This window comes from Vanacampus margaritifer, chromosome 6 (genome assembly GCF_051991255.1).
Source record: "Vanacampus margaritifer isolate UIUO_Vmar chromosome 6, RoL_Vmar_1.0, whole genome shotgun sequence".
In the NCBI taxonomy this organism is placed as follows: domain Eukaryota; kingdom Metazoa; phylum Chordata; class Actinopteri; order Syngnathiformes; family Syngnathidae; genus Vanacampus; species Vanacampus margaritifer.
The window spans coordinates 4611508-4633622 of NC_135437.1; the positions used below are offsets into that span (position 1 = coordinate 4611508).

At 40.9% G+C, this 22115-nt stretch overlaps 1 protein-coding gene across 1 annotated transcript in view; it reads left to right on the plus strand.

Annotated features, from left to right (window-relative positions):
* cdh13 (cadherin 13, H-cadherin (heart)) overlaps positions 1–22115 on the plus strand; it is a 436422-nt gene that overhangs the window by 243115 nt on the left and 171192 nt on the right. The window contains exon 7 of the mRNA XM_077567730.1: positions 4704–4848. Coding sequence (XP_077423856.1) covers positions 4704–4848 — 145 coding nt within the window. The remainder of the gene's footprint in view (positions 1–4703; positions 4849–22115) is intronic.

The window sequence follows — 22115 nt, forward strand, 5'->3', positions numbered from 1 at the left end:
GCCACAATTAGCTGGCCTGAGTCAATCGATCGACTTGTATAACAGTCGTACTTGGTTTATTACCTTTAAACCCATCAGTGAGGTCCTCCAGGCCTAAACCATTTAGTGATTTGTGGACTAGTAACAGCACTCTAAAATCCATCTGTAACTAAATGGAAGCAGATTTAAAACAGCTGAAAAATGTGCTCGTTTCTCTTTGTGTCAGTTAGAGCTTGGAGCTGAGTTTTCAATGGTCGTTTTGGTAAGTGGGAGATTGTTTATGCGTGTTTTTTCTTTAACTTGTTAAACACATATGTAATAGCTTTGATATGGGGAAGATTGGATCAGTTAGCAGAGCAACAGTATTACTGTAGTATGTATCATGATACTGCATGTAGTAGTATATTTAATAAGCACACAGAATTATGTCAAGGCAGTGATTTTTATGTCCATGATACTATGCCCTGATGAAGATTAGGAGAATTACGACACAATACATTCTGTATGAAGTAATGCTGTTTCCCAATGCCTTTTAAAGAAGTATTCTTAGAAAAATTGCACCTATTATTCAGAACCCTTGCATTATAAAGAAGTGTGTGGCCCAAATATTTAGCATATTTATGAATACACTTGAAAAATCTGCCCATTATTTAAGTCCCGCAGCATGGTGGATGACTACCCAGTGCAGAGAGTTCGATTCCATGCTCCGACCTTCCTTGGTGGATTTGCATTTTCTCTTTGTGCCTGCGTGGTATTTATCCGGGTACTCAGATTTCCTCCCACATTCCAAAAAAACATCCATGGTAGGTTTATTAAATCAATTTGTATCTAAATTGTCTGTAGTTGTGATTGTGAACGGTTGTTCGTCCATGTGTGCCCTGCGATTGGCTGGCAATCAATTCAGGGTGTACCCCGCCGACTGCCCGAAGACAGCTGGGACAGGCTCCAGCATCCTCTTGTGAAGAATAAGCGGTTCCAAAAATGGATGGATTGATATTTAAAGCTTCAACAGGATTGCCCATGATTTTTAATAATGATCTTTTTTAAGTAGGGGTGGGCAATATAGAATAAAAATTATATCACACACTCTAAAAACAGTTGGGTCAAAAGTAACTCAATTATGGATAAAAAAATGGACCGATCCATTTTATGGGTCAATTTAAAACCCCAACTTTCAGGGTTGTTTTATATAAAATGACCACATTTTTTGACCCAAGTAGAGGATCTCACCAATATTTATGAATTGTTTTTCACTAAAAGACCCCTTTCTTGAGTTAGTAGAGGATTGGTGGAATTTGGTTATGTTGGTCCCAGCTATTTTTAGAGTGCAATATTTCAAGGAAATTTGTGGCGCCAATATTTTTGACGATATTGGTAATAATTACTGAACAATATATTTGTGATTGGTGCTTTTGTAATAATAGCATTTTTATTGCATTTTCCCCCAATTGAAATACAAACAAAGTGCAAATATAGCACAACTGTATAAGTGTATAAGTATGCTTGAAATGGAGAGGGAGAGAAAAAAACTGGCCAGGTAGTGTTTCCCTCTGAGATCTTATAAACATAAACATATAAACATAATTGCTTAAAGCTTAATGAATAAATACAAATAAAAACCTAACCTTTAGAAGACAGCCATACCTGTTTGTGCTCAAGTCAAGAAAGCCCATTATTTTATCTTGTGTGATTGATCCTCGTGTTGTAGAGGCAAATAAAAACTGTCATCAATGATTTGGTAGCAGTCAGTTTGTGGCGTCAAGCTTTGCACATCGCAGGCAAATGTGTTGATTTCTTTTTTTCCTCCAAACAACCTCCACACAACAAAGTTAGCTCCCACTTAAATCACTAAATCCTCTTTTGAGGCAGAAGATGCAACAGAACTGGCAGCTCATGCTCTGACATTATGCAGTAGCAAACAACGCGTGTATGTCCAAATTGACAACATGACGTAAGATGTTACGGATTATGTCATTACATCCCTACAGTTTCAATTTATAATTCAAATGTTCATCACCCAAAATAATAATATTGTAGAAGGTATGATTTGGCATACCCTAAATTTGAAGTATATTTTATAGCCAAAAGGTCGTCACAAAGTCTGGATTCAAACTGTGAAATTATCATTCTACAATAAATCTTAAACTCGATCCCCCCAAGGTGATTAATTTTAACCCATTGAAATACATTACATTTGTTGTTGCTTTTTCTGCTGCAAAGTTATTCTGTGCACACAAAACATAGGTAACACTATGAACTTTAAATATAAGTGTACAGTTGATATCCCAACATGGCTTTGTGTGGTGATTTCCAGAGCAGTTGGGGCATGATTAGAAATATTTAGAAATTTATGAGGCAATCAGAGTAATGAACTGTATTTGCCTTTAAAGACAAGGCAAGGCAAGACAATATAATCATGATATCAGCAATCTTTTTGCACACATGTTTTGTCATAAAGTAATTGGTAGAAATGGGTATTTGCACTGTTGTGGGTTAACAGTCAACTTGATTCCCGACCAATGGAAGTGGCTCCTTTCATTCCCTTTAACTCATTCAAACACAACAACCTATAAATACGTTTTTAATACCTTGTCCTGCACTCCCTAAAACATATTTATAAGTTTTTCTTTAATGTTTTTTTTTATTTTTTATGCTAGAACACACAGAATGCTTTGATACAGCTTCTGACATGAAGGGTTCAACTACAGCAATGATAGTTATTACAAAAAACAGTAACAGAATGTAACAGAAGACACTGGGTGTGGGCCCGTGCCTCAGCCTGCCAAATTCTCAAACACAGTAAACTAGATGTGCCAGTTTTTACGCCGAGCGCACGTCTATGAAAAAAGACCTAAAGAACCTCAGCAATCTAGCAGTTAGGTGGATGCATAGAAGAAGAATGGCAACAACATGTGCTCTCATTCAGTGTGGAAACCAAAGTCACTCCAAAAAGGCCTATCACAATGCCTCCCCTGATGCTTTTATCAGCAAAACGTATGTAACACACAAACATTAAATACATTCGCATGACTATGGAAAATCAGGATGCGCAAGTTTCTGAAAACATTATTTTGGAGACGTGAAGAGAGACAGAACAAGCATTTCCAGAGAGCCCCCACTGTTTTATTACTGTCATTTTACCAATATATGGTGCTGTTGAACAGTGCTTACGCTTCTCTTCTCATGATTTTGAGGTTAAGGCCTTCCCATCTCACACGTATTTGAACGGGAAATGCAGAAATTTAGCAATTTTAATAATGACATCATGGACATTATTAAATTAAAAAAGAAATTCAATTTAAAACAGACCATAAAACTTAAATGGCAAAAATTATGTAGCAATTACTATGTATGTACTTTTTTTACCCACCACAAGCAACTGAAGCTTTGCCTCATTTGACCACACATCACCGCAACATTTCGGTTATCATCAATTTAAGGCATTTTTGAAGAATTGATTTAAAAAAAATGAATTGCACAAATGCCTTTGGATAGACTACACTTTAATTGTGTAATGGTGTTTAGATCAGCGGATTTTTGCATTGTCGGTTCTTGTTGTTTTTCATCTATTATTGTTAATACTTTTTTTGTTTCTTGTAAGTGGGATGTAGTGAAAAATAAATAAATTTAAAAAACATCAGGAAATGTCACTAATCTTTGTCAATTGTGGGCTTGTGAAGCCCTTTGAGACTCTTTTGTGATTAAGGACTATGCAAATAAAATTGACTTGACTTGACCTGACTTAATTGTACTCTCATCTACATACAAAAATCAGCACATTGTTTTTGTTTGATTACTCTAAATACAAAGAAAGTCAAGCCTGCCTAATGTCAAGAGACAATCAATGCACAATGTACATTATCGGCACTTGGTAGGAAACGGCTTGCTCACCGAATGTTTCTTTCTCACTTTAGGAACAATAAGACGGCCGAGTGCAGTGGCCGTGTAGGAGCATACATATCCTCTAGTTTTGTCACATACTATGGGCTATGGTTGCCAGACCATTTACAATGTTATAGGTTTCAAAAGCACATTAAAATCTGCTTTAAGCTGAACCGGGGGCGAGTGAAGCAAGGCCAATCCAGGGGTGATATGCATTGATGACCAACCAATTTAAAACATGAGCTGCCACATTCTGGATAAAATGCAGACTGTGATATTTTGGGAAACCTAAAATAGAACATTGTAATAATCCAGACTTGAGGTCACAAAAGCAAGGATTAGAATCACACCATGTTTCACTTCATTGATCTGATCCTTGTAATTTTTCTGAGCTGGAAAAAGGCCACGTTACTTCTTTTTTTTTTAACATGCAAATCAAATGAGTCTGATTAAAGATTACAACATGGTTTCGATCCTTTCAATGAAAAACAATAATTAAGTAATTTGATCAAACTGGTGACTAAATTATAACGGTCCAGTGGCAAAAGAATCAAGAATTGTGTTGATAGCCAGAACCTCACAGCAGTCTAACAAGCTATAAGTTTATCAGCAGCAGACTTATCTCCTGCAGGAACTGGCATACATAATTGCAAATCATCAACTTTATCTGACCTAATGGTGCCAGGTACAAAATGAATAAAGTATCTCAATGCAGCGCTATAAATCAAGGAATCGTTTTGATTGTTGGCTGGAAAAAGTTATCTGATATGTTTATCAGAAGAAAGGTGACTTTTAATGATATTTTATTGAACAAGTATTAAAAGTGTATTTTTCCCCCATAGCTGGAGGTGTCTACCACAGACCTAAATGGAAACCTCGTTGAGGGACCGGTGATACTTGTCATCACTGTCATCGATCAGAATGACAACCGGCCCATATTCAAAGAGAGGCGCTACACTGGAGAGGTGCTCGAGGGATCGCCTACAGGTAGGTGACACGCTCTTTTACTTAGTTACAACCCTCATGAAATGATTTTCACCACTGATGACTTCTTGATTTAGTAGCAAGGGTTAGTGGAATCTGCACGGACATTGTAAAGTTCCATTCGTGGAGCTGAATAATAAAACATAGAGACAAACACGTATCGCAAGAGACCTACAGAAGTTATACAATCGCCTCTCAAGACAGACATGTTGAAAGACGCATGGGTCTCATGGCCTACATTGTGTCTTAAAGGGGAACACCATCAAAGTTTGTTTATAAGTCTTGGGGCTTACTACTGCATTGGTAGTAGATAGTAGAATTGGTAGAAATTATAAAAGCATCTCTTGTCCCAGTTGGACACTTTAAGTCTGAAACTGTGGGAAATATTATTTAGAATTCAAGTTGCCTCAATATGGATGCAAGTTACCATATTTATTTAGGCGATTTAGGCTTCCAACCTGCGTACAGTATGTGCGCAGCAGTATACGCAGTATGTAAGTGTGAAAATGAATGATATATCGGGTGTATTCAATTATATAATTGTTGGTGATTGCGATCACTGATCAACTGATGCCGCTTTAACATGTGCATTCATCCACTATCGCCGGTGTCTGACATAGGCCACAAGATTTTCCTCACAGTTGTTGACTCCAGAGGACAACGTGCCAAAAACAATAGTTTTTTGGGCCTCAGATTTCTATACCTACATCTCCAGCTCATATTTTGTGTAGTTCCCCTTTTTTTCATTGATGACTCATGGCTTGATAATGTGATTATCTGATCATGCAGAGTGATTATTCCCACCGGCAAACCCTGTTTATTGTAATTTGCATATTTATGGGTAGTGGAGAGGGAGGGGTCTGGTACGCCAACATTTCAACATTAATGGGAGATGTACAAAATGAAAGGGCTTAGATTCATGCGTATGCACAGGTTTATATATCTGGATCTTTTTTGCGTGCAAAATGTTCTGGATTTGGCCATACACCATGTTTCAGTATTAAAGCCATGCAAGTCTTTGTACATGATGCCCGTGATAGCTCTCTCTCTCTCTCCCTCTCCTCCTCGCTCTCTCTCGCTCTCACTCTCTTTTGTTCTCTCTCTCTATCTCTCTCCCTATCCTCCTCTCTCTCTCGCTCTCTCTTTCCCTCTCATCCTCTCACTCACTCTCGCTCTCTCTCGCTCTCTATCACTCTTGCACTCTCTCAAACCTCAATGGTTTGACTGACTGTCAAAATTAAGTCCTCTGCCCTTCATTTCTATCACCATACAAACAACGCTTTTGTAAATATTCCCCTTCGGCCTCATACTGTAAATCTTCCACATCTCTTAGATACCTTTGTCATTCTGTCAGTGCAGTGTCATTTATGACTCTCTGCGGTGTTGTCACTGCTATATCCTTTTTACATTTTACTTTTTTTTGGTGACAGCCATGCCCTCTTGTAATTGAGATTATAAATAAATGTAGTCTGAGAGTACCTTATTCTATTTCAGAAAGGTTTTAAAGGTGTTAAAATAATTTATAAATTTGTAGGTGTGGTATACAAATTGGTGTTCTGAAATTATCCCATCTTCAATAACTGCATGAACACACACAGCAAACCGGTCAGTGTTAAATTTCCATTGTTCGATCAAATATGCAGTAAGCAGTGTTATTTTAACACTGTTATGATAAAAGTTACACTGTAAAAGTACATTTTCTTGAATGTTGGTGTAGATGTTGGGTGTAACCTGAATAGCACTACCTTGAGTGTTAGATTGACCACACCCTCATTTCTGGTGGTGGGGAAACTTTCCAATCTTCCAGCATGCTGCTGACATTTCGTTAGCGATACATCCACTTGCTGTTATTGGGGTGGCGTGCCTCAGTGGTAGAGTGGTCATCTCCCAACCTTGAAAGCGTGGGGACGATCCGAGGGTAGTGTTGACTGTCAAAGTATCCTTGAGCAAGATACTGAACCTCCAGTTGCCAAAATGTCAAAATGTAAAACGCTTTGAGGGCCTTGTAAGGAGAAAAAACACTAAATAAGCGAAATACCAGAGTAAAGTGTATTTTGAGTTAAATTTTTAACACTGACACTAGTGCAATACACTCAAGAGTTTGAACACCAGATTTAAGTGTAGTTTGGCAGAAATTAAATGTTACTTTCAATACTACTCAGTGTTTACCAGTGTAAATTTTAAATACTATATAAAGTGTTGGTGGAAGACTGGTTAAGTGTGAAAAAAGTAACAAGTCAGATTTACACTCATTGGTGTGGAGACATACAACACTTTTCTCGTGTTAGATTTAACATTCTCAGTGTTCATCTAACACTGGCGATTTTGCTGTGCAGTTTGGTTAAATTTGTGCTATGAGGATTAGAACCTATCAACAACCTAAAAAGGCTTTGTGACTAACTTGTTCAGGGCTTTTATCATAGTTCTGCTAAGGAAAGAGTGTGATTTGTAACTGGTATCGTGATTGGTAATCACTGTTTGCAACTATAGCCACCAGGAATAAATTCCTCAAATCTATTTTTCTTAGTGGCAGACATATGTCAGCTGTCATGTGTGCTGATGACAAAATGAACCCAAATCAGTTGATTGACCCTGCAGTATTTACCTTGAACTCTGTGCTGATTTTCTGAAAATAAAGTATATTACAACCAGCACTTTGCCTGTCTGGTGTTTTTTAGTGAGAAAAAAAAACTGTGAAAAAAAACTCAGTTCAGGGTGTACCCCGCCTACTGCCCGAAGACAGCTGGGATAGGCTCCAGTGCCTCCTGCGACCCTTGTGAGGACAAGCGGTTAAGAAAATGGATGGATGGAAAATAGAATCATCAGACTGACATTTGCCATGTACTTAAATTCATATTCTCACAAAGAAGTACAATTCAGCATGGTATTGTTCGGATCAGGTAAATACTGATCACTAGTGATCAGTGTTACATTTCCACAGAGGGGTGTGTAGAAAGTGTTCTTGCTATTCAATTCATTCTATTGCAATTTGAAAGAAGACAGTTTGACCAATCAATGGCCAAAAGTGTGTCAGGGTCCACCTTCCACAGATATACAAAAGGGTTCCTAAAAAGTGGATATTTTTGGCCCAAAAGCACAATAAAGCAAATTGCACTACTTGGTGGAAATTACATTTATTTTTCATGACAATAGTATGTTCCCTATGAATGGACTCAGTCTCAACAGTGCTGCCTTGTAAAAAAAAAAAAAAAAAAAGTAAAGCATCTGCTGTATGTACAATAGGTTTTTTTTAAAGTCATTTTGCATGTACTGTATGTTCAGCCGTTGAGTGAATGTCTGTGAGTGTAGTGCTCTTCCACGGTTTGCATTTGTGTGGTACTGCAACCTGCTGTGCGTGTATATGGCAGCAGCGGGAAGCTGGAGGAGAGAATTTCACAGTACACTGATATTTCTGTGAGGACCGGGTATAAGACAGGCAGCCAAATTGTTTCGCTCCATGTTTATTCCTCCACTCTTAGTTTTCCTCTCTATATTCCTTTCTGTTTCCCCAATTGCGTTTTCCCTTCTGTTCACATGAAAAACAGGACTGACTCCCTTTTTTCCTTTGACTGACCTCATTCTGGGGTGCCAGACTTTTATTGTGTAAATGAGAAGCCTTTAGGAAATTTCAACTCAGACCTATTTTTACTTCTTTTTTTTAAGTATCACAGTGGACCTGGCACCAACATTTTAAATAACTGTGGAATTTCTATTTTTCCCTTAACATAGCTGAAGATGATCAAAGTTCCAAGTTGTCTTTATATTTCTCAAGCTTCTGTGCATCCCCTGAAGTCACATTCAACACGGTTGGTCTATATACAGTGGCATTGTACAAGGTTTGTGTGGAAGCGGGTTGGCTGGTTGGGATTGAACTGATAACAATGCCCCCAGAAAAAACATCAATACTGCTAGTGAGAGACCTTTGTCGAAAACTACTCAAAAGTTGAGGCAAGTTGAGAGCTTGTTAGGGTGGCAACAGTGCTCGAGCTTGAGAGAAATTGCTGGAGATGGAAAATGTTTCAACCGAAACATTATACCAAACTGGGAGGCAATTTGTTGCATGATGGTTCCTGATTGTCGCATTATGGTTTCTGCCTCTGTACTTCTCTTTTGACTGGTTCCCTCTGTTAACTAGAGAACAGTCTCCCAAACAGTGTACAGGTGACCCTCCATCCCACTGGGTCTATCAGGAGCTTGTCAGAGCGAGAAAGCCAAGCAATTGCAGGGCCAGAAAAGCTACTGAGACTGCTGCCCAATTATCTCTCGGGCATTGTTGTTACGATAAATGAGTATGTTTTTGTTCTCTTTATTTTTCTCAGCTCCCTTTCCATCAATGGTCACATTTGCTTCAGTGATGACACACATGGATAATTGATACTTCCATCTAATTACTCGGAGCCTGACATTTTCTAAAAATAAGATGAAATGTATTAAAGGAAAATTATTCATTGATATATGCATGACAAATTTCAAATTAAATCTTGTAATGTTGAATGGTGAGGGGGTGAAAGTGCAGTGTTAAAATGCATGCGTGTTAAACAACCAGTATGGTAACCCAAGTTACGTTTCAATAAGACAGTCTTGGAGTATTTACTCATTTGTATGTGTCTGTTCTCTTTTCACCAGTAAGGCGTCATTGATTTTTTCCAAGCCATCTTAACCGAGCTATCTTCTTTTAAATTACTATTGGGAGGGATAAGCATTACAACACTAAGCGGAGAAATGGGCTTTATTTTCCATACACATTTGAAGTGAATGTATGCAAAGAAGAAAATGCTTTCTTTGAATACATGTCTGAATTTTGGATTACATCATTTGGGTCCATTTTTGGCTCTGTGTGGTTGCTTCCATCATTCCAAAGCTAAATAGATTCAACATTCACTTCTCCATCTCCTCTGAGTTTCTCACTCTTTCTCCTTGCTGTGTATGAATATTATGCAGATGAGAACGTTTTCTTAAATCAGAGCCTGATAGTTGCCCAAGATCTGAATGGGGAGTGCCATATAGTATAGCATGGATTGAAAATTGAAGGTGTAACAATAGCTCAACACTTGGTCTCTGGTGGCTGTTCCACTGCTTGAGCACTGCTAATCTTTTAAAAGGTTTCTATTCTCCTTTGCCCCTGCACAAAGTCTCATATCAACTTGGCCTTGATTATCTGTCCCTAGCTTTGATTCAGCAGGGGCCTGCTCAGCACGCTGAGCCCAACTCTCAAAGCCTCAAAAGTCCCATCAGACAAACCAATCTCAACACATCACTTCATTTCCCCTCTTTCACTTTGACTTGAAAAGGCATCCATTAGTGCTTTCATAACCATCTAACAATCACTCCAAAAATGCATTTTCCCTTTAAAAAAAATCACAGCAGTCCCTTGTTGTAAATTAGTCTTTTCGTCAAAATATGCTGGTTGTAAAATGACAAAACACACACACAAATTTACAACTTATCCAATATAAAATTATTCATAGAACATACATTACTCAATATATGATGAAGAAAATGGGACTCTCAGACTCCGACATTTGTCTCCAGTGTTTACAAAACACTGCAGACACTTATTTTCATGCTTTACTCCGGTTATGTATTTCTGGACTAAAATCTTAGAAAAACTTTCCGCTATCTTGGACTGTAGGATAAATTTATCTCCAAACTTGTGTTTGCTAGGCGACCTAACAACAACTGACTTACCACATAAACAAAACATAAACAAAACATAAACATTTCAATCTACACTTGTAGCCCTTACTATCGCAAAAAAACCAATCCTTGTTAACTGGAAAAATAAACAAACTCTGAATATCGACCAATGGTCTAACCTCCTCATGAATCACATTTTAATGGAAAAAATATCTGCCTCAAATAAAAACCAAATATCAAAATTTATAGAAACATGGTCTACGTATATAGAATATTTTAACCTAATTCTGGTTCCTTAATTCTGCCTGTTAGCGAGAGCCACCACATCGTGATAACCTACATTGATGTTTCTGTATTTGGCAATTTGTAACTAATGGTTGTGTTTTTATAGTCAGGAAACCAGTTGCTGCCAACAGGATCGAGCAGATTCACCTCCAATGGGCACTAAGGGCTAATATTCGGATTCACTGCATGCCAGGGGGTTAATTCTATAGGTGCTGTCCCCCCCTGGCTGGGCGTGGGCAGGTCTGCCCCTCTGTTGGCTGCTAGGTGGCGGCTGCGTCTTGGCCGTTCCCTGGGTCTCTTGGGGGGTGTTGCGTTGCGGGGCTCTCCCTGGTGTCCGGGGCGGCGCCGCCCCGCCGTTGTCCGTCGCTCTGGGCCCGGCGACGCGGTTTGGGGCCTGTGGGCCGCCGTGGTGCCCCATGGTCCCCTCTCCCTTCTCCCTTCCTGCCTCTCCCTCCTCGCCTCTCCCCGCCCGTCCTCCGCCTCCCTGTCCCTTCTCCCTAGTCACCCTTCCTCCTCCTCTCCCCCTCTCTCTGCGGCCCTGCCGCTGCCTCCTGCCCTTCTTGTCATCTCCTTCCCCCGTCCCTTCCCCCTCACCTGTCCGCCTTCCTCCCCCTCCCCTGGGCCGGGGGCTCCATCCGTGGCCCGGGTCTCGGCGCTCTGGGGCCCTTTGATGTTGTGCCCGCCCCGCTCCGGTGGACCCGCCGGGGTCCCTCTTCGGCGCCGGTGCCTGGGTGCGGGGGATCCCCGGGATCTGGGGGTCGGGGGCTGGGGGGCTGCCGGTTGGTGGGGGTGGGGCCGGGGGGGGGGCTTGTTTGGGGGGGGGGGGGGCTGGGTGGGGGGGTGCTGGGGGTGGGAGGGTGTCTGGGGGTTTGGGGGGGGGGCTGGGTTGGGGTGGATGGCGGGGGTGGTTGGGGGGCGGGGGTCGTGGGGGGAGCGGGGCTGTGGGCCGGTGGGGTTCCTGGCGGGCCTGCAGTGCCCCGTCCTGCTGAGTTGGGTTGGGGGCGCGGGCCGCGTTGGGGTGGGTGGCGCTCCTGCTCCTGGGTTTGCTCTCCGTCCTTTGGCGCTGCCGCGGCCTGGGGAGCCCTGAGGTGTTGCGCTTGCTCTGTCCTGGCGGGGGTCGACGGCTCCCCTTTTTGGTGGATATTTTCATGCACGCCAGATCCATCACACCAGCATCTATCGAAACTCAGACACAATCTTCCTCAGGTCATTGAATCGGTGGAGGCTGGTGTCTGTGGATCGTCTGTCCTTCCTTCCTTTCCTCAGTCTCTCCTTTGGTCTCTTGAGGTCTCCCTGATTTGTTGAAATTTAGATGTCTCTGGGGTTGGTGAAGGACTCTGTTTGGTGGCCTGGTGGGTGGTGTCTGGTCGGTGCTGGATTTCACTTTCCTTTATTTTCTTTGGTCCTTTCTCGGGTTTCCTGACGGCCTCACGACTCTGGCTGGAAGTGTTCGATTTAGGGAAACGGTATGGGATTTTTGTTTTAATTTTTTATAGGTTTTAGGTGAACTAATGAATGCACGCACGCACGCACGCACATACACATATTCACCCACATACAAAAAAAAATAATACAAAAAAAAAAAAGGAGAGCAATGATGATGACATGTCAAATCAGTAAAATTACCGAATGAACAATACTGAGCTCTCCAAGAAAAATAAAGCATAAAAAAATTATGCTGGTTGCTACTGTATGACCTGCAATTAGCTGGCGACTAGTTCAGGGTGTACCCTGTTCTTCACCCAAATGACAGCTGGGATAGTCTCAAGCACACCCATGACCATAGTGAGGATAACCAGTTCAGAAAATGGAAGGATGTTGTATGTCAGCTGTAGTATGTTACAGTTTTTTACGATTGCTTAAGCACGAGATGCAGGACATTTCACATCTTGTGCAAAATGAAGCTTTTTTGTCAAAACTCTAAACACATGTATATAAACCATTGTATGTTACCATATGACATACACACGTGTCATGAGGTTTAACTGGTTTGAACCAGTTACACACTGCTATGCTTAACTTAAAAAACTTTTAGCAGTTGCTTTAAGCTTTTAGGTCTCCGGTATGACCGGAGGGTAGATCGTCTTTTTCATGTTGTTTTGATACATGCAAAGCCATGTTTGTTCCGTAGATTGCAATCAAGTGTCCGTCTTTTTCGCTGATTCTTCTTCTATACTATCAGCAGCAGACTTATCTCCTGCAGGAAACTCTCGTTAACTCTCTGTGGCTGTGCTACAGCGCCACTCCAGACTTGGCATATACATTACAGCCGTTAAACGTTCTCAGTGTCTTCTTTTCGACACACGCAAGTCTTGAAATGCTTTTGTCTGTACGAGATTTGTTTGGGGAACGAAGCTAGCTTTGCTTCTATATGGACGGGGCCTTAGAGTCACAAGTAGCGAAGACGAAGGCTGTGGCTGTGAGCACGCTAAGTATCAATCCCAGTCCTCTTATAGTCCTAATGGCTGATGCGAAACAGCGCAAGGGGACACGCCCCCCTCGTTAACCAGGCACTGCAAGACATAGGAAAAACACACTGAGAGCCCAGCAACATAACATAAGCGAAGTACACAAAGAAAGTGCAAATATACAACATGGTAAATTAATCAAACACAATGCTACACACGATTGAAAATAGGATTTATTTCTCTTCATAAAACCCAAATTTGTCAATATAGACCAGGGGGGCTCAATGCGTTGATCGCGATCGACCAGTCGACTGCGAAGGTAGTATTGGTAAATCGCATGACAACAAGCACCCTTATTCTTGTATTTGGCGAACACGTCTCTCGTGATGGTCAGGAGCATAGGGCAAAGGAGAGGGGAAGAGAGAGAAGTTCCTTCGCGCGCTGGCTTTTAAACTGTGTCCCAGGGGGCCGGCAGTTTGGTCCCGCCTCTTCCGTGCGCATGAAGCAGACTTGGTCGACTAAGTCCAAGCTTTTGGGTTAGTAGTTGACCATTTTTTATCAGAATTGACAAGCCAGATGCTTCATTTATCATTCAATCATAAAGTTATTGACTCCGCTAAGCTTACTAATTAGCTAAACTTAGGTGGCTACAGAAGTTACACACATCATTCATTTGAGATAGACATACAGGTTGTGTACAAAGCTAAACACAGAAGTCACTTGATGTCAGTCAAGCACATAGAGTCCATTTATGTCCCAAATTATGTAGACTTCAGATTAATTAGAATTGGCAGGATTCTTGAGGATAACCGATAGTGACCGCTGGAGGGCACTGTTGTACCATATAACTTCCAAAGGGGCATTGTGTCCAATAACACATGGCTAATTCCTGTGGATAGACCAGACCATAAAAGATGGTCTGGGGACTGATAAGCAGTCTTATCGCTAGTTTGCTTGCTAAACAGGCTTTCAGGTCTGTAGGAGCTGTGGTATGCGTTTCCTGGGGGTTGTAAAACAAAATCCAGTCCCTGTTGGAGGGAAACTCAATGAGTCCTTTTGAACTGAAAACGAGTTAAGACACGCACTTATATTCCCCAGGGATTAAAAAGGCAAATAAAATGGAAAAATTGCGGGTGACGGGCAATATTCATTACACATGTATTAAAACCATCTTATGTTACCATATGAAATACACACGGGCCATAAGGTTTACCTCTGTTTGAACCAGTTACACACTGCTATGTTTTAATTAATAATTTTTTAGCAGTTTTTGTAAGCGAAGTGCACGAAGAAAGTACAAATACAAATGGGTGGGGGTTTGGTGGGCGGTTGCGCCTCCTGCCCCCGCCCGGTTGGGGGGGAGAGGGGCCGCTGGTCGCTCCTCTTAACTCACTGCACTAGTTTTGCACAATACACTTTTCTAGACATATAGGGCACATAACATACTTTAGGGGGGGGGGGGGTGTAAACGCCGTCTTCGCCCTACAACTCCACTCAAATTTTAATGCACCACACAACTGTGTGTGTGTGTGTGTGTGTGTGTGTTGGGGGGGGGGGGCATCGGTTGGGGCAGACCGCACTATAGAGCAGTGCTGCGGTCCCCTGTCCGTGCCCCCCCTATTTATTTTTATTAATGCACCACATACACTCACTGACATGCCTGGGAGGCGGGTGGATCGGAGCGTGGGGATATCATTTCCCTCTGCTCCACCACACACACACACACTTGTATATACACTGGGTGGGGTCACATTCAAGGTTTAGGGGTAGAGTTCGCCAGTCGGCGAGCTGGCGAACTCAGTAAAAGGGTTAGCTTTCACTAAGAACGCTGGAGTGACGGCCTTTCCCCGCTGAGCCTGGGGTTCGGGGGTGCCGCCCGTCCCCCGGTGCCCCCATCTACCCTTCTGCCCCCAGTGTTCTGTCCCTCCACGCGGCGGGGGGTGGGGTGGGCGCGGGTGCCCTCTCCATTCCGCTGTCCGGCCCCTCTTCGGCGCCGATGCCTGGGTGCGGGGGATCCTGGGGGTCGGGGGCTGCCAGTTGGTGGGGGTGGGGTCGGAGTGGGGGGCTTGGTTTTTTGGAGGGGGCTTGTTTTTTTTTGGGGGGGGGGGCTGGGTGGCTGGGAGGGGGGGTCGTGGTGGGAGCGGGGGCTGTGGACCGGTGGGGTGCCTGGCGGGCCTGCAGTGCCCCGTCCTGCTGCGTTGGGTTGAGGGCTCGGGCCGTGTTGGGGTGGGGGGCGCTCCTGCTCCTGGGTTTTTCTCGAACCTCCTGTTCATCTTCCACTGATTCTCCCTCTCACACTCACTTTTCTTCCTCTAATTTCTTCCAATTTGGTTGAAAGCAGGTCAACGTATCTGCTGCATTTTTATAGTGCTCAAACCTGATGGGTTTGTCTACAATAAAGCAACCATGTGTTGAAACAGCCAATGTGCGTGTGTTTAATCAACTGGCTCATACATGTGGTGATTTGTCATTCAGTGCTATGGAATTCCAAGGAAGTGACATTATGACATACATCTGTGTCTAATGTATAAAAGTGTGTTCAGTGTTTTGCAAATCATTGTGTGTGTTCTGTGTGAGGCTGACTGTGATTATAGTGGGGAAAATCTGGTCCAATGTTGTGCTCCTTCAGTGTAAGGTGTTGATAATTATGTAATTATTTAGTTTTTAGTGGTTATACAATTGTAAAAAATAAAAATTAAAAAATTATAATGAAATTGATTTGTGTGATATGTTGATTGTACCATATGGCTGCATACCGCACACTGCTTACAATTTTTAAATATTGACGTGTAAACCAGGCTATAGGGTTGTGGAACTGTTCAGTCAAATAGTGTGGAAATTTGAGTAAAAATAACTAACTAACTAACTAAATAAATAAATAAATAGCAAATTTAATATTTAGCTTTTATTTTTGAAATTTGGTTTTGATGAGCTGAACAGTTTAAAATTGAATTGGTCAAATACAGGGACTTTAAAGGTAATAACAACAACAAAAATTCTGGTCTTTATTTTGAAATTTTGAAAGCTAAACATTCAGTTTTAAGTTGGAAGTTTGAAAATTAGTAGGGGAAAAAACAAGAAAGAACTTAGTATTGGGCATTTATGTCCTTTGTGGCATTGAGAATGAATAAGAAATGTTTTGTGGGATATGAGAATTTTTAGGATGTTGAAAATTGTCCCCAAGGTGAATTGAACGGGAACAAATTGGAACGCTGTGAATCTAATTTGATGAATGTGTAAATGTTAATACATCGAGAATTTGTTTGTGAAAAAATTAGAATGATAGCAAAAAAAATAATAATTTTGGGCATGTGTGAATTTTTGGATTGTTGAAAATTTGGAATGAGAATGATGTGTGTGACTCTGTTATGCCGAATGTGTCCTTGGGAATGAATGGAACAATTTTCATGTGAAAACTGTAGAGTGATAGTTAGAAATTATGGTTCAAAATGTTATGTGGGAAAACTGTACCCAAGGTGAACAAGTAGAATTTGAAATGGTAATTGGGTGAGAATGTAATTTGAAATGGTAATTGCGTAAGAATGTTATGTCGAGTATGCTATTGAGAATGAGTGCTGATTTTTTGTGGACAAGTCCAAAAAAAAAAGAAGTCATAAATAGGTCGCATTTGGGCAAAAAAATCCAATCTGCGTCGCATTTGCCTGCAGTGTGAACGTAGCCTTATTTTGCGGTCGCCAATCTTCTGCATGGACTTCAGCAAATCAAATTTCTGCTTCCTGAATGTAGACTACACGCCTCTGCACTGAATATAAAGGGAATGAGAGGAGCTGCTTCACTTGGCTGGGAATCGAGTCAGCTGTGTTCACTCCCACAATAGTGCAAGCACCCATTTGTAACTGTGCCCATCTATGAAAATACAAAAAAGAAAACTCCACTCATGTGCACAGTTAGCCTGCACTTGGCGCTATACTTGCGTTGAGCAAGAACATAGGGTGTAGATACTACACACGATTAGGATAATGTATTGGTTTTCAATGACTCACCCTTTAAGCAGAGGACTTTGTGTTGCAAGACTACTTTGTGTGGACATGCAGGGAGCCAATAGAGAAGGGACATTGTCAATATGCATAACAAAAGCTGGAAAAAAATCAACTTCCAGGTATTAAGGAATTTCTATATTGAAATAAGATTTGATGCATATATGATATTACGGAATAAAATACATTATTTTTTCATGGTTTCATTTTCTTTGAATGTGATCATTGTATAGTAGTGTCATAGTAATATAAAATGGAATAACTTAATTCAAAAATAGAATTCAGATCAAAACCCTTTTTAGACAAGCCTTATTTAATTAATTAATTATTTTAATGCATTGATCAAGTACTGCTCTGTATGTGTCTCCTGGGGGTAAAAAACAGCTAGTGTAGATACGAGATACAGAGAATCTTCCATTTGTCTTCATAAATGCTGTCACACTTTTGAGATTCATAGGTAATTTGTTTTAGTGAAATGATTCACCTAAGACTGTGATAACGGCACATCTATGAGTTACTCAAAGTGATATTATTAACCAGTACATTTATAAATTTTTCACGAGAGCTTTATTTTTGAGAACCTACTGTAGCCGTTTAAAAGCATGCTACTTAACGCAAATTGATATGCTAACCTACTGTTGTTTTTCTTTAGGAAGAAAAATATAGTATACATACGTGCATAAAACAAGCACAAACGCAGCAACGTCCGGGTAAAACTATATATATATATATATATATATATATATATATATATAGTTTGAATCTTATTCTTTCATTCTTCATTCTCTGTCAATGTTGATAACACTTTCAGAAACCACATGTCTGTGTGACCATCAGAGATTAGTGTCCAGTCACACAATGACCTCTCTATCTGAGTTACACTCATGGATTACAGTTTAAAATGTGACCAATCCTATTTGTTGCAACAAATACAGCCAATCTTGGCGGGCTCTGTGCAGCATCCGTCACCCATCACTGTCGGCCAGATCCTCTTCAGCCCGCCTGTTCATTCCTGTAAGCCTGCCATATTTCTGGCATTAAACCTGAGGCAGACACCCATTCTCGCTTGCAGTATAAAACCTCCACAGCAGCGTGTTGTTGTTTACTTGGCTTATATGTGGACTCTTCCTCAGTCTGGTTCATCACTTTGCCAACAGTATTTCCTCTTTAGCTTCGGTTGTCTGACAGAAACAAGCCTTGTTCTCAAACCAAGTCATGTTTTATGGCTTCTGGCCAGTCTGTTGTAATACCATCCCAGTCTGAGAAAAAAATATATCTTAACATTAAATATTTTTTTGCAACTCCCTGCTAGGACCCCAGAAAAATAGGTGCAACTCACTTGAATAATTTTGTCTTTATTATTGTTATAATTTGTTGTGTTATAGACAATCTACATCATACTATGAGGGGTTTTCTATAATGTACAAAAAATGTATAAAATAATGAAATAAAATATACAGCACAATAGGGGTTTTCTATAATGTACAAACAATGTACAAAATAATGAAATAAATAAAATATACAGCTCTGGAAAAAATTAAAACATTTTTAAAAAATCATTCAGAAACCTCACGTTTTTCTTTTTTTTCTGGATTCTCACAGTTTTCAGACCCTAAAAATCTCACCTATGTGTGGCTTCTGTAACCTTACAAGATGATGCCAAAACACCATCCTCCTTTAGTCGCGTCATGTTAGTGAAAGAGTAGCTACCTTTGGTCACCAGCTGATAGCCAACAGGCTTGATAACAAGGGTTGCCAACTAGGGTTGACCCGTAAAATATGAAATAATTCCTTATTTGGTCATTAAATGTGGTGTCCTCTATTGAACCACTACGGTGATTTGTTTCGTATTTTCATTTATATCCATATAAAATGTATTTCATTCTCTAAATCTGAAAAAAGAGACAAACATTCAGGCAAGCAAAAATGTGGCGGGATACACAGGAGCCACTCTCCTCGCGGTTTCCTGGAGTGAAGACGCACCTGCGCTGCAAAAGAGAAAACATTTGCAGAAATACAGACATGAATGAGGTTTGTCCTTGGTTAGACTGCATTAGTTGAGATGGGTATGAAGCCAATTATAAAGTGTGTCACTGAGTGTTTTCAGTGGCTCAAGGTGGGCTGCCTGTATGACTTCAGATAGCATGGATCTGGAACGCAACACTGCAGACACATATAGAACACAGGAGTTTCTTGACTCAATCATCTCCTGAGGCTGGTGCCGTATGACACGTTATGCGACGATTGTTTCAGTTTCTGGTTGTGCTTTTGCCACAATAATACATCATTTGTTTGTTTAGGATGACTTCTAAAAAAATTAATGAATGGTTATCCATTTAATATACAAGAGTATTATTAAATTTACATTTTGTATATGTGTGACCATTTAAGACAGATGCATCAAATAAAGGCAAGAGGAAGGTCTTTCTCCTTGCAGTTCAAAACTTCCATCCCAAATGCAATGTCACAAACAAAATGCTTGATTTCATTAAGAATGTGGATGAGATCACTGCTGGGATTGTAGCTCGTCCAAGGAAACTGCACATTGTGCACAACACACTGTGACAGGCTCTTGACCATCCCAGTGTAGCGGTGGCAAATACTGTGCTGAAGGTCTTTGCCTTCTTTTCAACATCTGCCAAAAGGAGAGAAAGACACAAAGTGTTTCGTAAGTTTTGTAATGATGATAAAAACATTGACGCAAATAAAAATGCCACACTGTGATAGTAAATCCATTTCACAGAGTGGCAGGGATGTCGTGCTAGGAGTCCCTTATTTTCATATTTGAAAAGTGGCAGCCCTATTGGTAACAGGAGCGTGGCAGAATATTCTAGTAATGGTCCATGAGTCCTTGTTGGGTTGTCAACAGAGAAAGCACTGTGGTAAACTTCTCAAGATGAAAGTCAGAGAAAGGTCTGGATTGGAAACTAACAGCTCATCAACTGGAATTGACCAGCTGGTCAACACAAAGTACAGTCAGTACAGTGCCCACCCATTCATTTTCTGAACTGCTTATTCCTCATAAGGGTCGCAGAGTTGCTGAAGCCCATGCCAGCTGGCTCTGGGCAGTAGGCAGGGTACACTCTGAACTGGTTGCCAGCCAATCGCAGCCAACTAAGGATAGTTTGTGATATTTGTTTAAAAAAAAAGAAAGAGTAGGCTAACTACAGTATGTATCCCCGAATCTAAAATGTAAAATAAATGTAAAATGTTTTTTTCAAGATGGCACCCTGAATCGGCAGCCGTTTTCAAATGCTCTTCAAGAGTTCTGCTGTTTTTTGTTGTTTTTGTCTTCTTTTTTTGTCATTTGGTGTTTGCTGTACTTCGTGTGGACCTGTTGTGGACTGGTTTCACTGCCACAGCCCCGCTTTGTTCAGCAGAGATGTCAGTCCTGTTGGACAGTCTAAGTTGGTACGGCTGAATGGATGACTGGTGGAGCTGAAAATGAGGAGAGAGAGAAGATTCAACATGAAATGCAGAGGTGTAAGTGATATGTGGAGAGGAATAAGTTGGCGCTTAGATGTGAAGAGGATCCAAATGGAATGGAGAATTGAACTATTTTTTTTGTATTTATGAATGTTACTTGGCAACGGACGCTACAACTACTTCTTTACTTTCAACCTTAGCTTGGAGCTGACGTGTGTGACGTCTTGCTGTGATCATGACGTCTCTGATCCACTGGTGAAAGGAGACTAAATCTTTCTTTCATCTATAACCGCTTCAAACAACAAAGTGTATGTAGGAATGGTTGTTATGATTGTATGTGTAACGTTTTGTAAGAACGCCACAAGCAAAAGACTCAAACATAATTCAAAACACAGTCATATACATTCACATAAAGTCCCATAAAAATACAACAAAACAAAGCAAATTATATATATATATATATATATATATATATATATATATATATATATATAAAGATTTGTTTATTAAGCACTAAATTGGCTAAAAGAAAAGTTTAAATTCCAAGTTCAACCAACCAATAAGTGTTTGTCTGTGTGAACAAACACAAACACAGACACCCAGAGTGCATAAAGAAGTTCCTGAAAGCCACTCGTGTGAAAGTCCTAATTTTGATAACGACTACCCTACAGCTCTCCTTATCCATTGATTGGGTGTAATTTTGTTTAGCACACCATTCTCAATAATTTGTTTTAAATTTAAATCGATTCAGTTGTTTGTAGTTCCCAACACAAATCAAATACTTTTTATTATTATTATTGCATTGTTCTTCTGTGATGCACCAGTACAATAAGGCTGCATTCAAACTGCAAGCAAATCGGATTCCTCCTCAAATCCAAACATTTTTAGGGCTGACTGTCCAGACTTTTTTTTAGCAAGTGTCCAAATCCGATCTGGCCCTAGTCAGACTGAGCCACATTATTGACCCATCTGACAGGTTGCTGTAGCAAACGACTTTGAACGGAGGCGGCGTTCAGCGCGTGCAGTGTAGTCGTCATTGTGACGCTGTTTACCGCTTCGTACTTCCCGTTCCTCGCAAGTGCTTTTAGCGGTTTTGTTTTATTTTTCTTTCTTTATTATTTTAACGACCATATATCTATGGCTATGACCGGGCACTATTTTGCTATTAACGGTTGCGCATGTGAAGATCTGATGGGGTAGCGAGACTGGCTTCAGCACAAGTAACGTAAACTGTCACTGTATTTCCGGTTGAGCATGACAGGAGCTGACAGGGCAGTGGAGTCGTCAAGGCGACTGACTGCCGAGCATGCGAGGAAACAGCCGGGCAGCGAACCGATTGGGTATTGACAGCGCGGGCGCATTGGTTTTTGCACGCTTAGAGTGACGTCAGGACATTCAAATCCGTTCCGAGTGTTTCGAGCGGATCAGACTGAGACACATCCTGTCCAAATCGGATATGAAATTACCTCCCGCGTGTGGTTTCAATCCGTCCCGCAAAAATCGGATTTCATGTGCT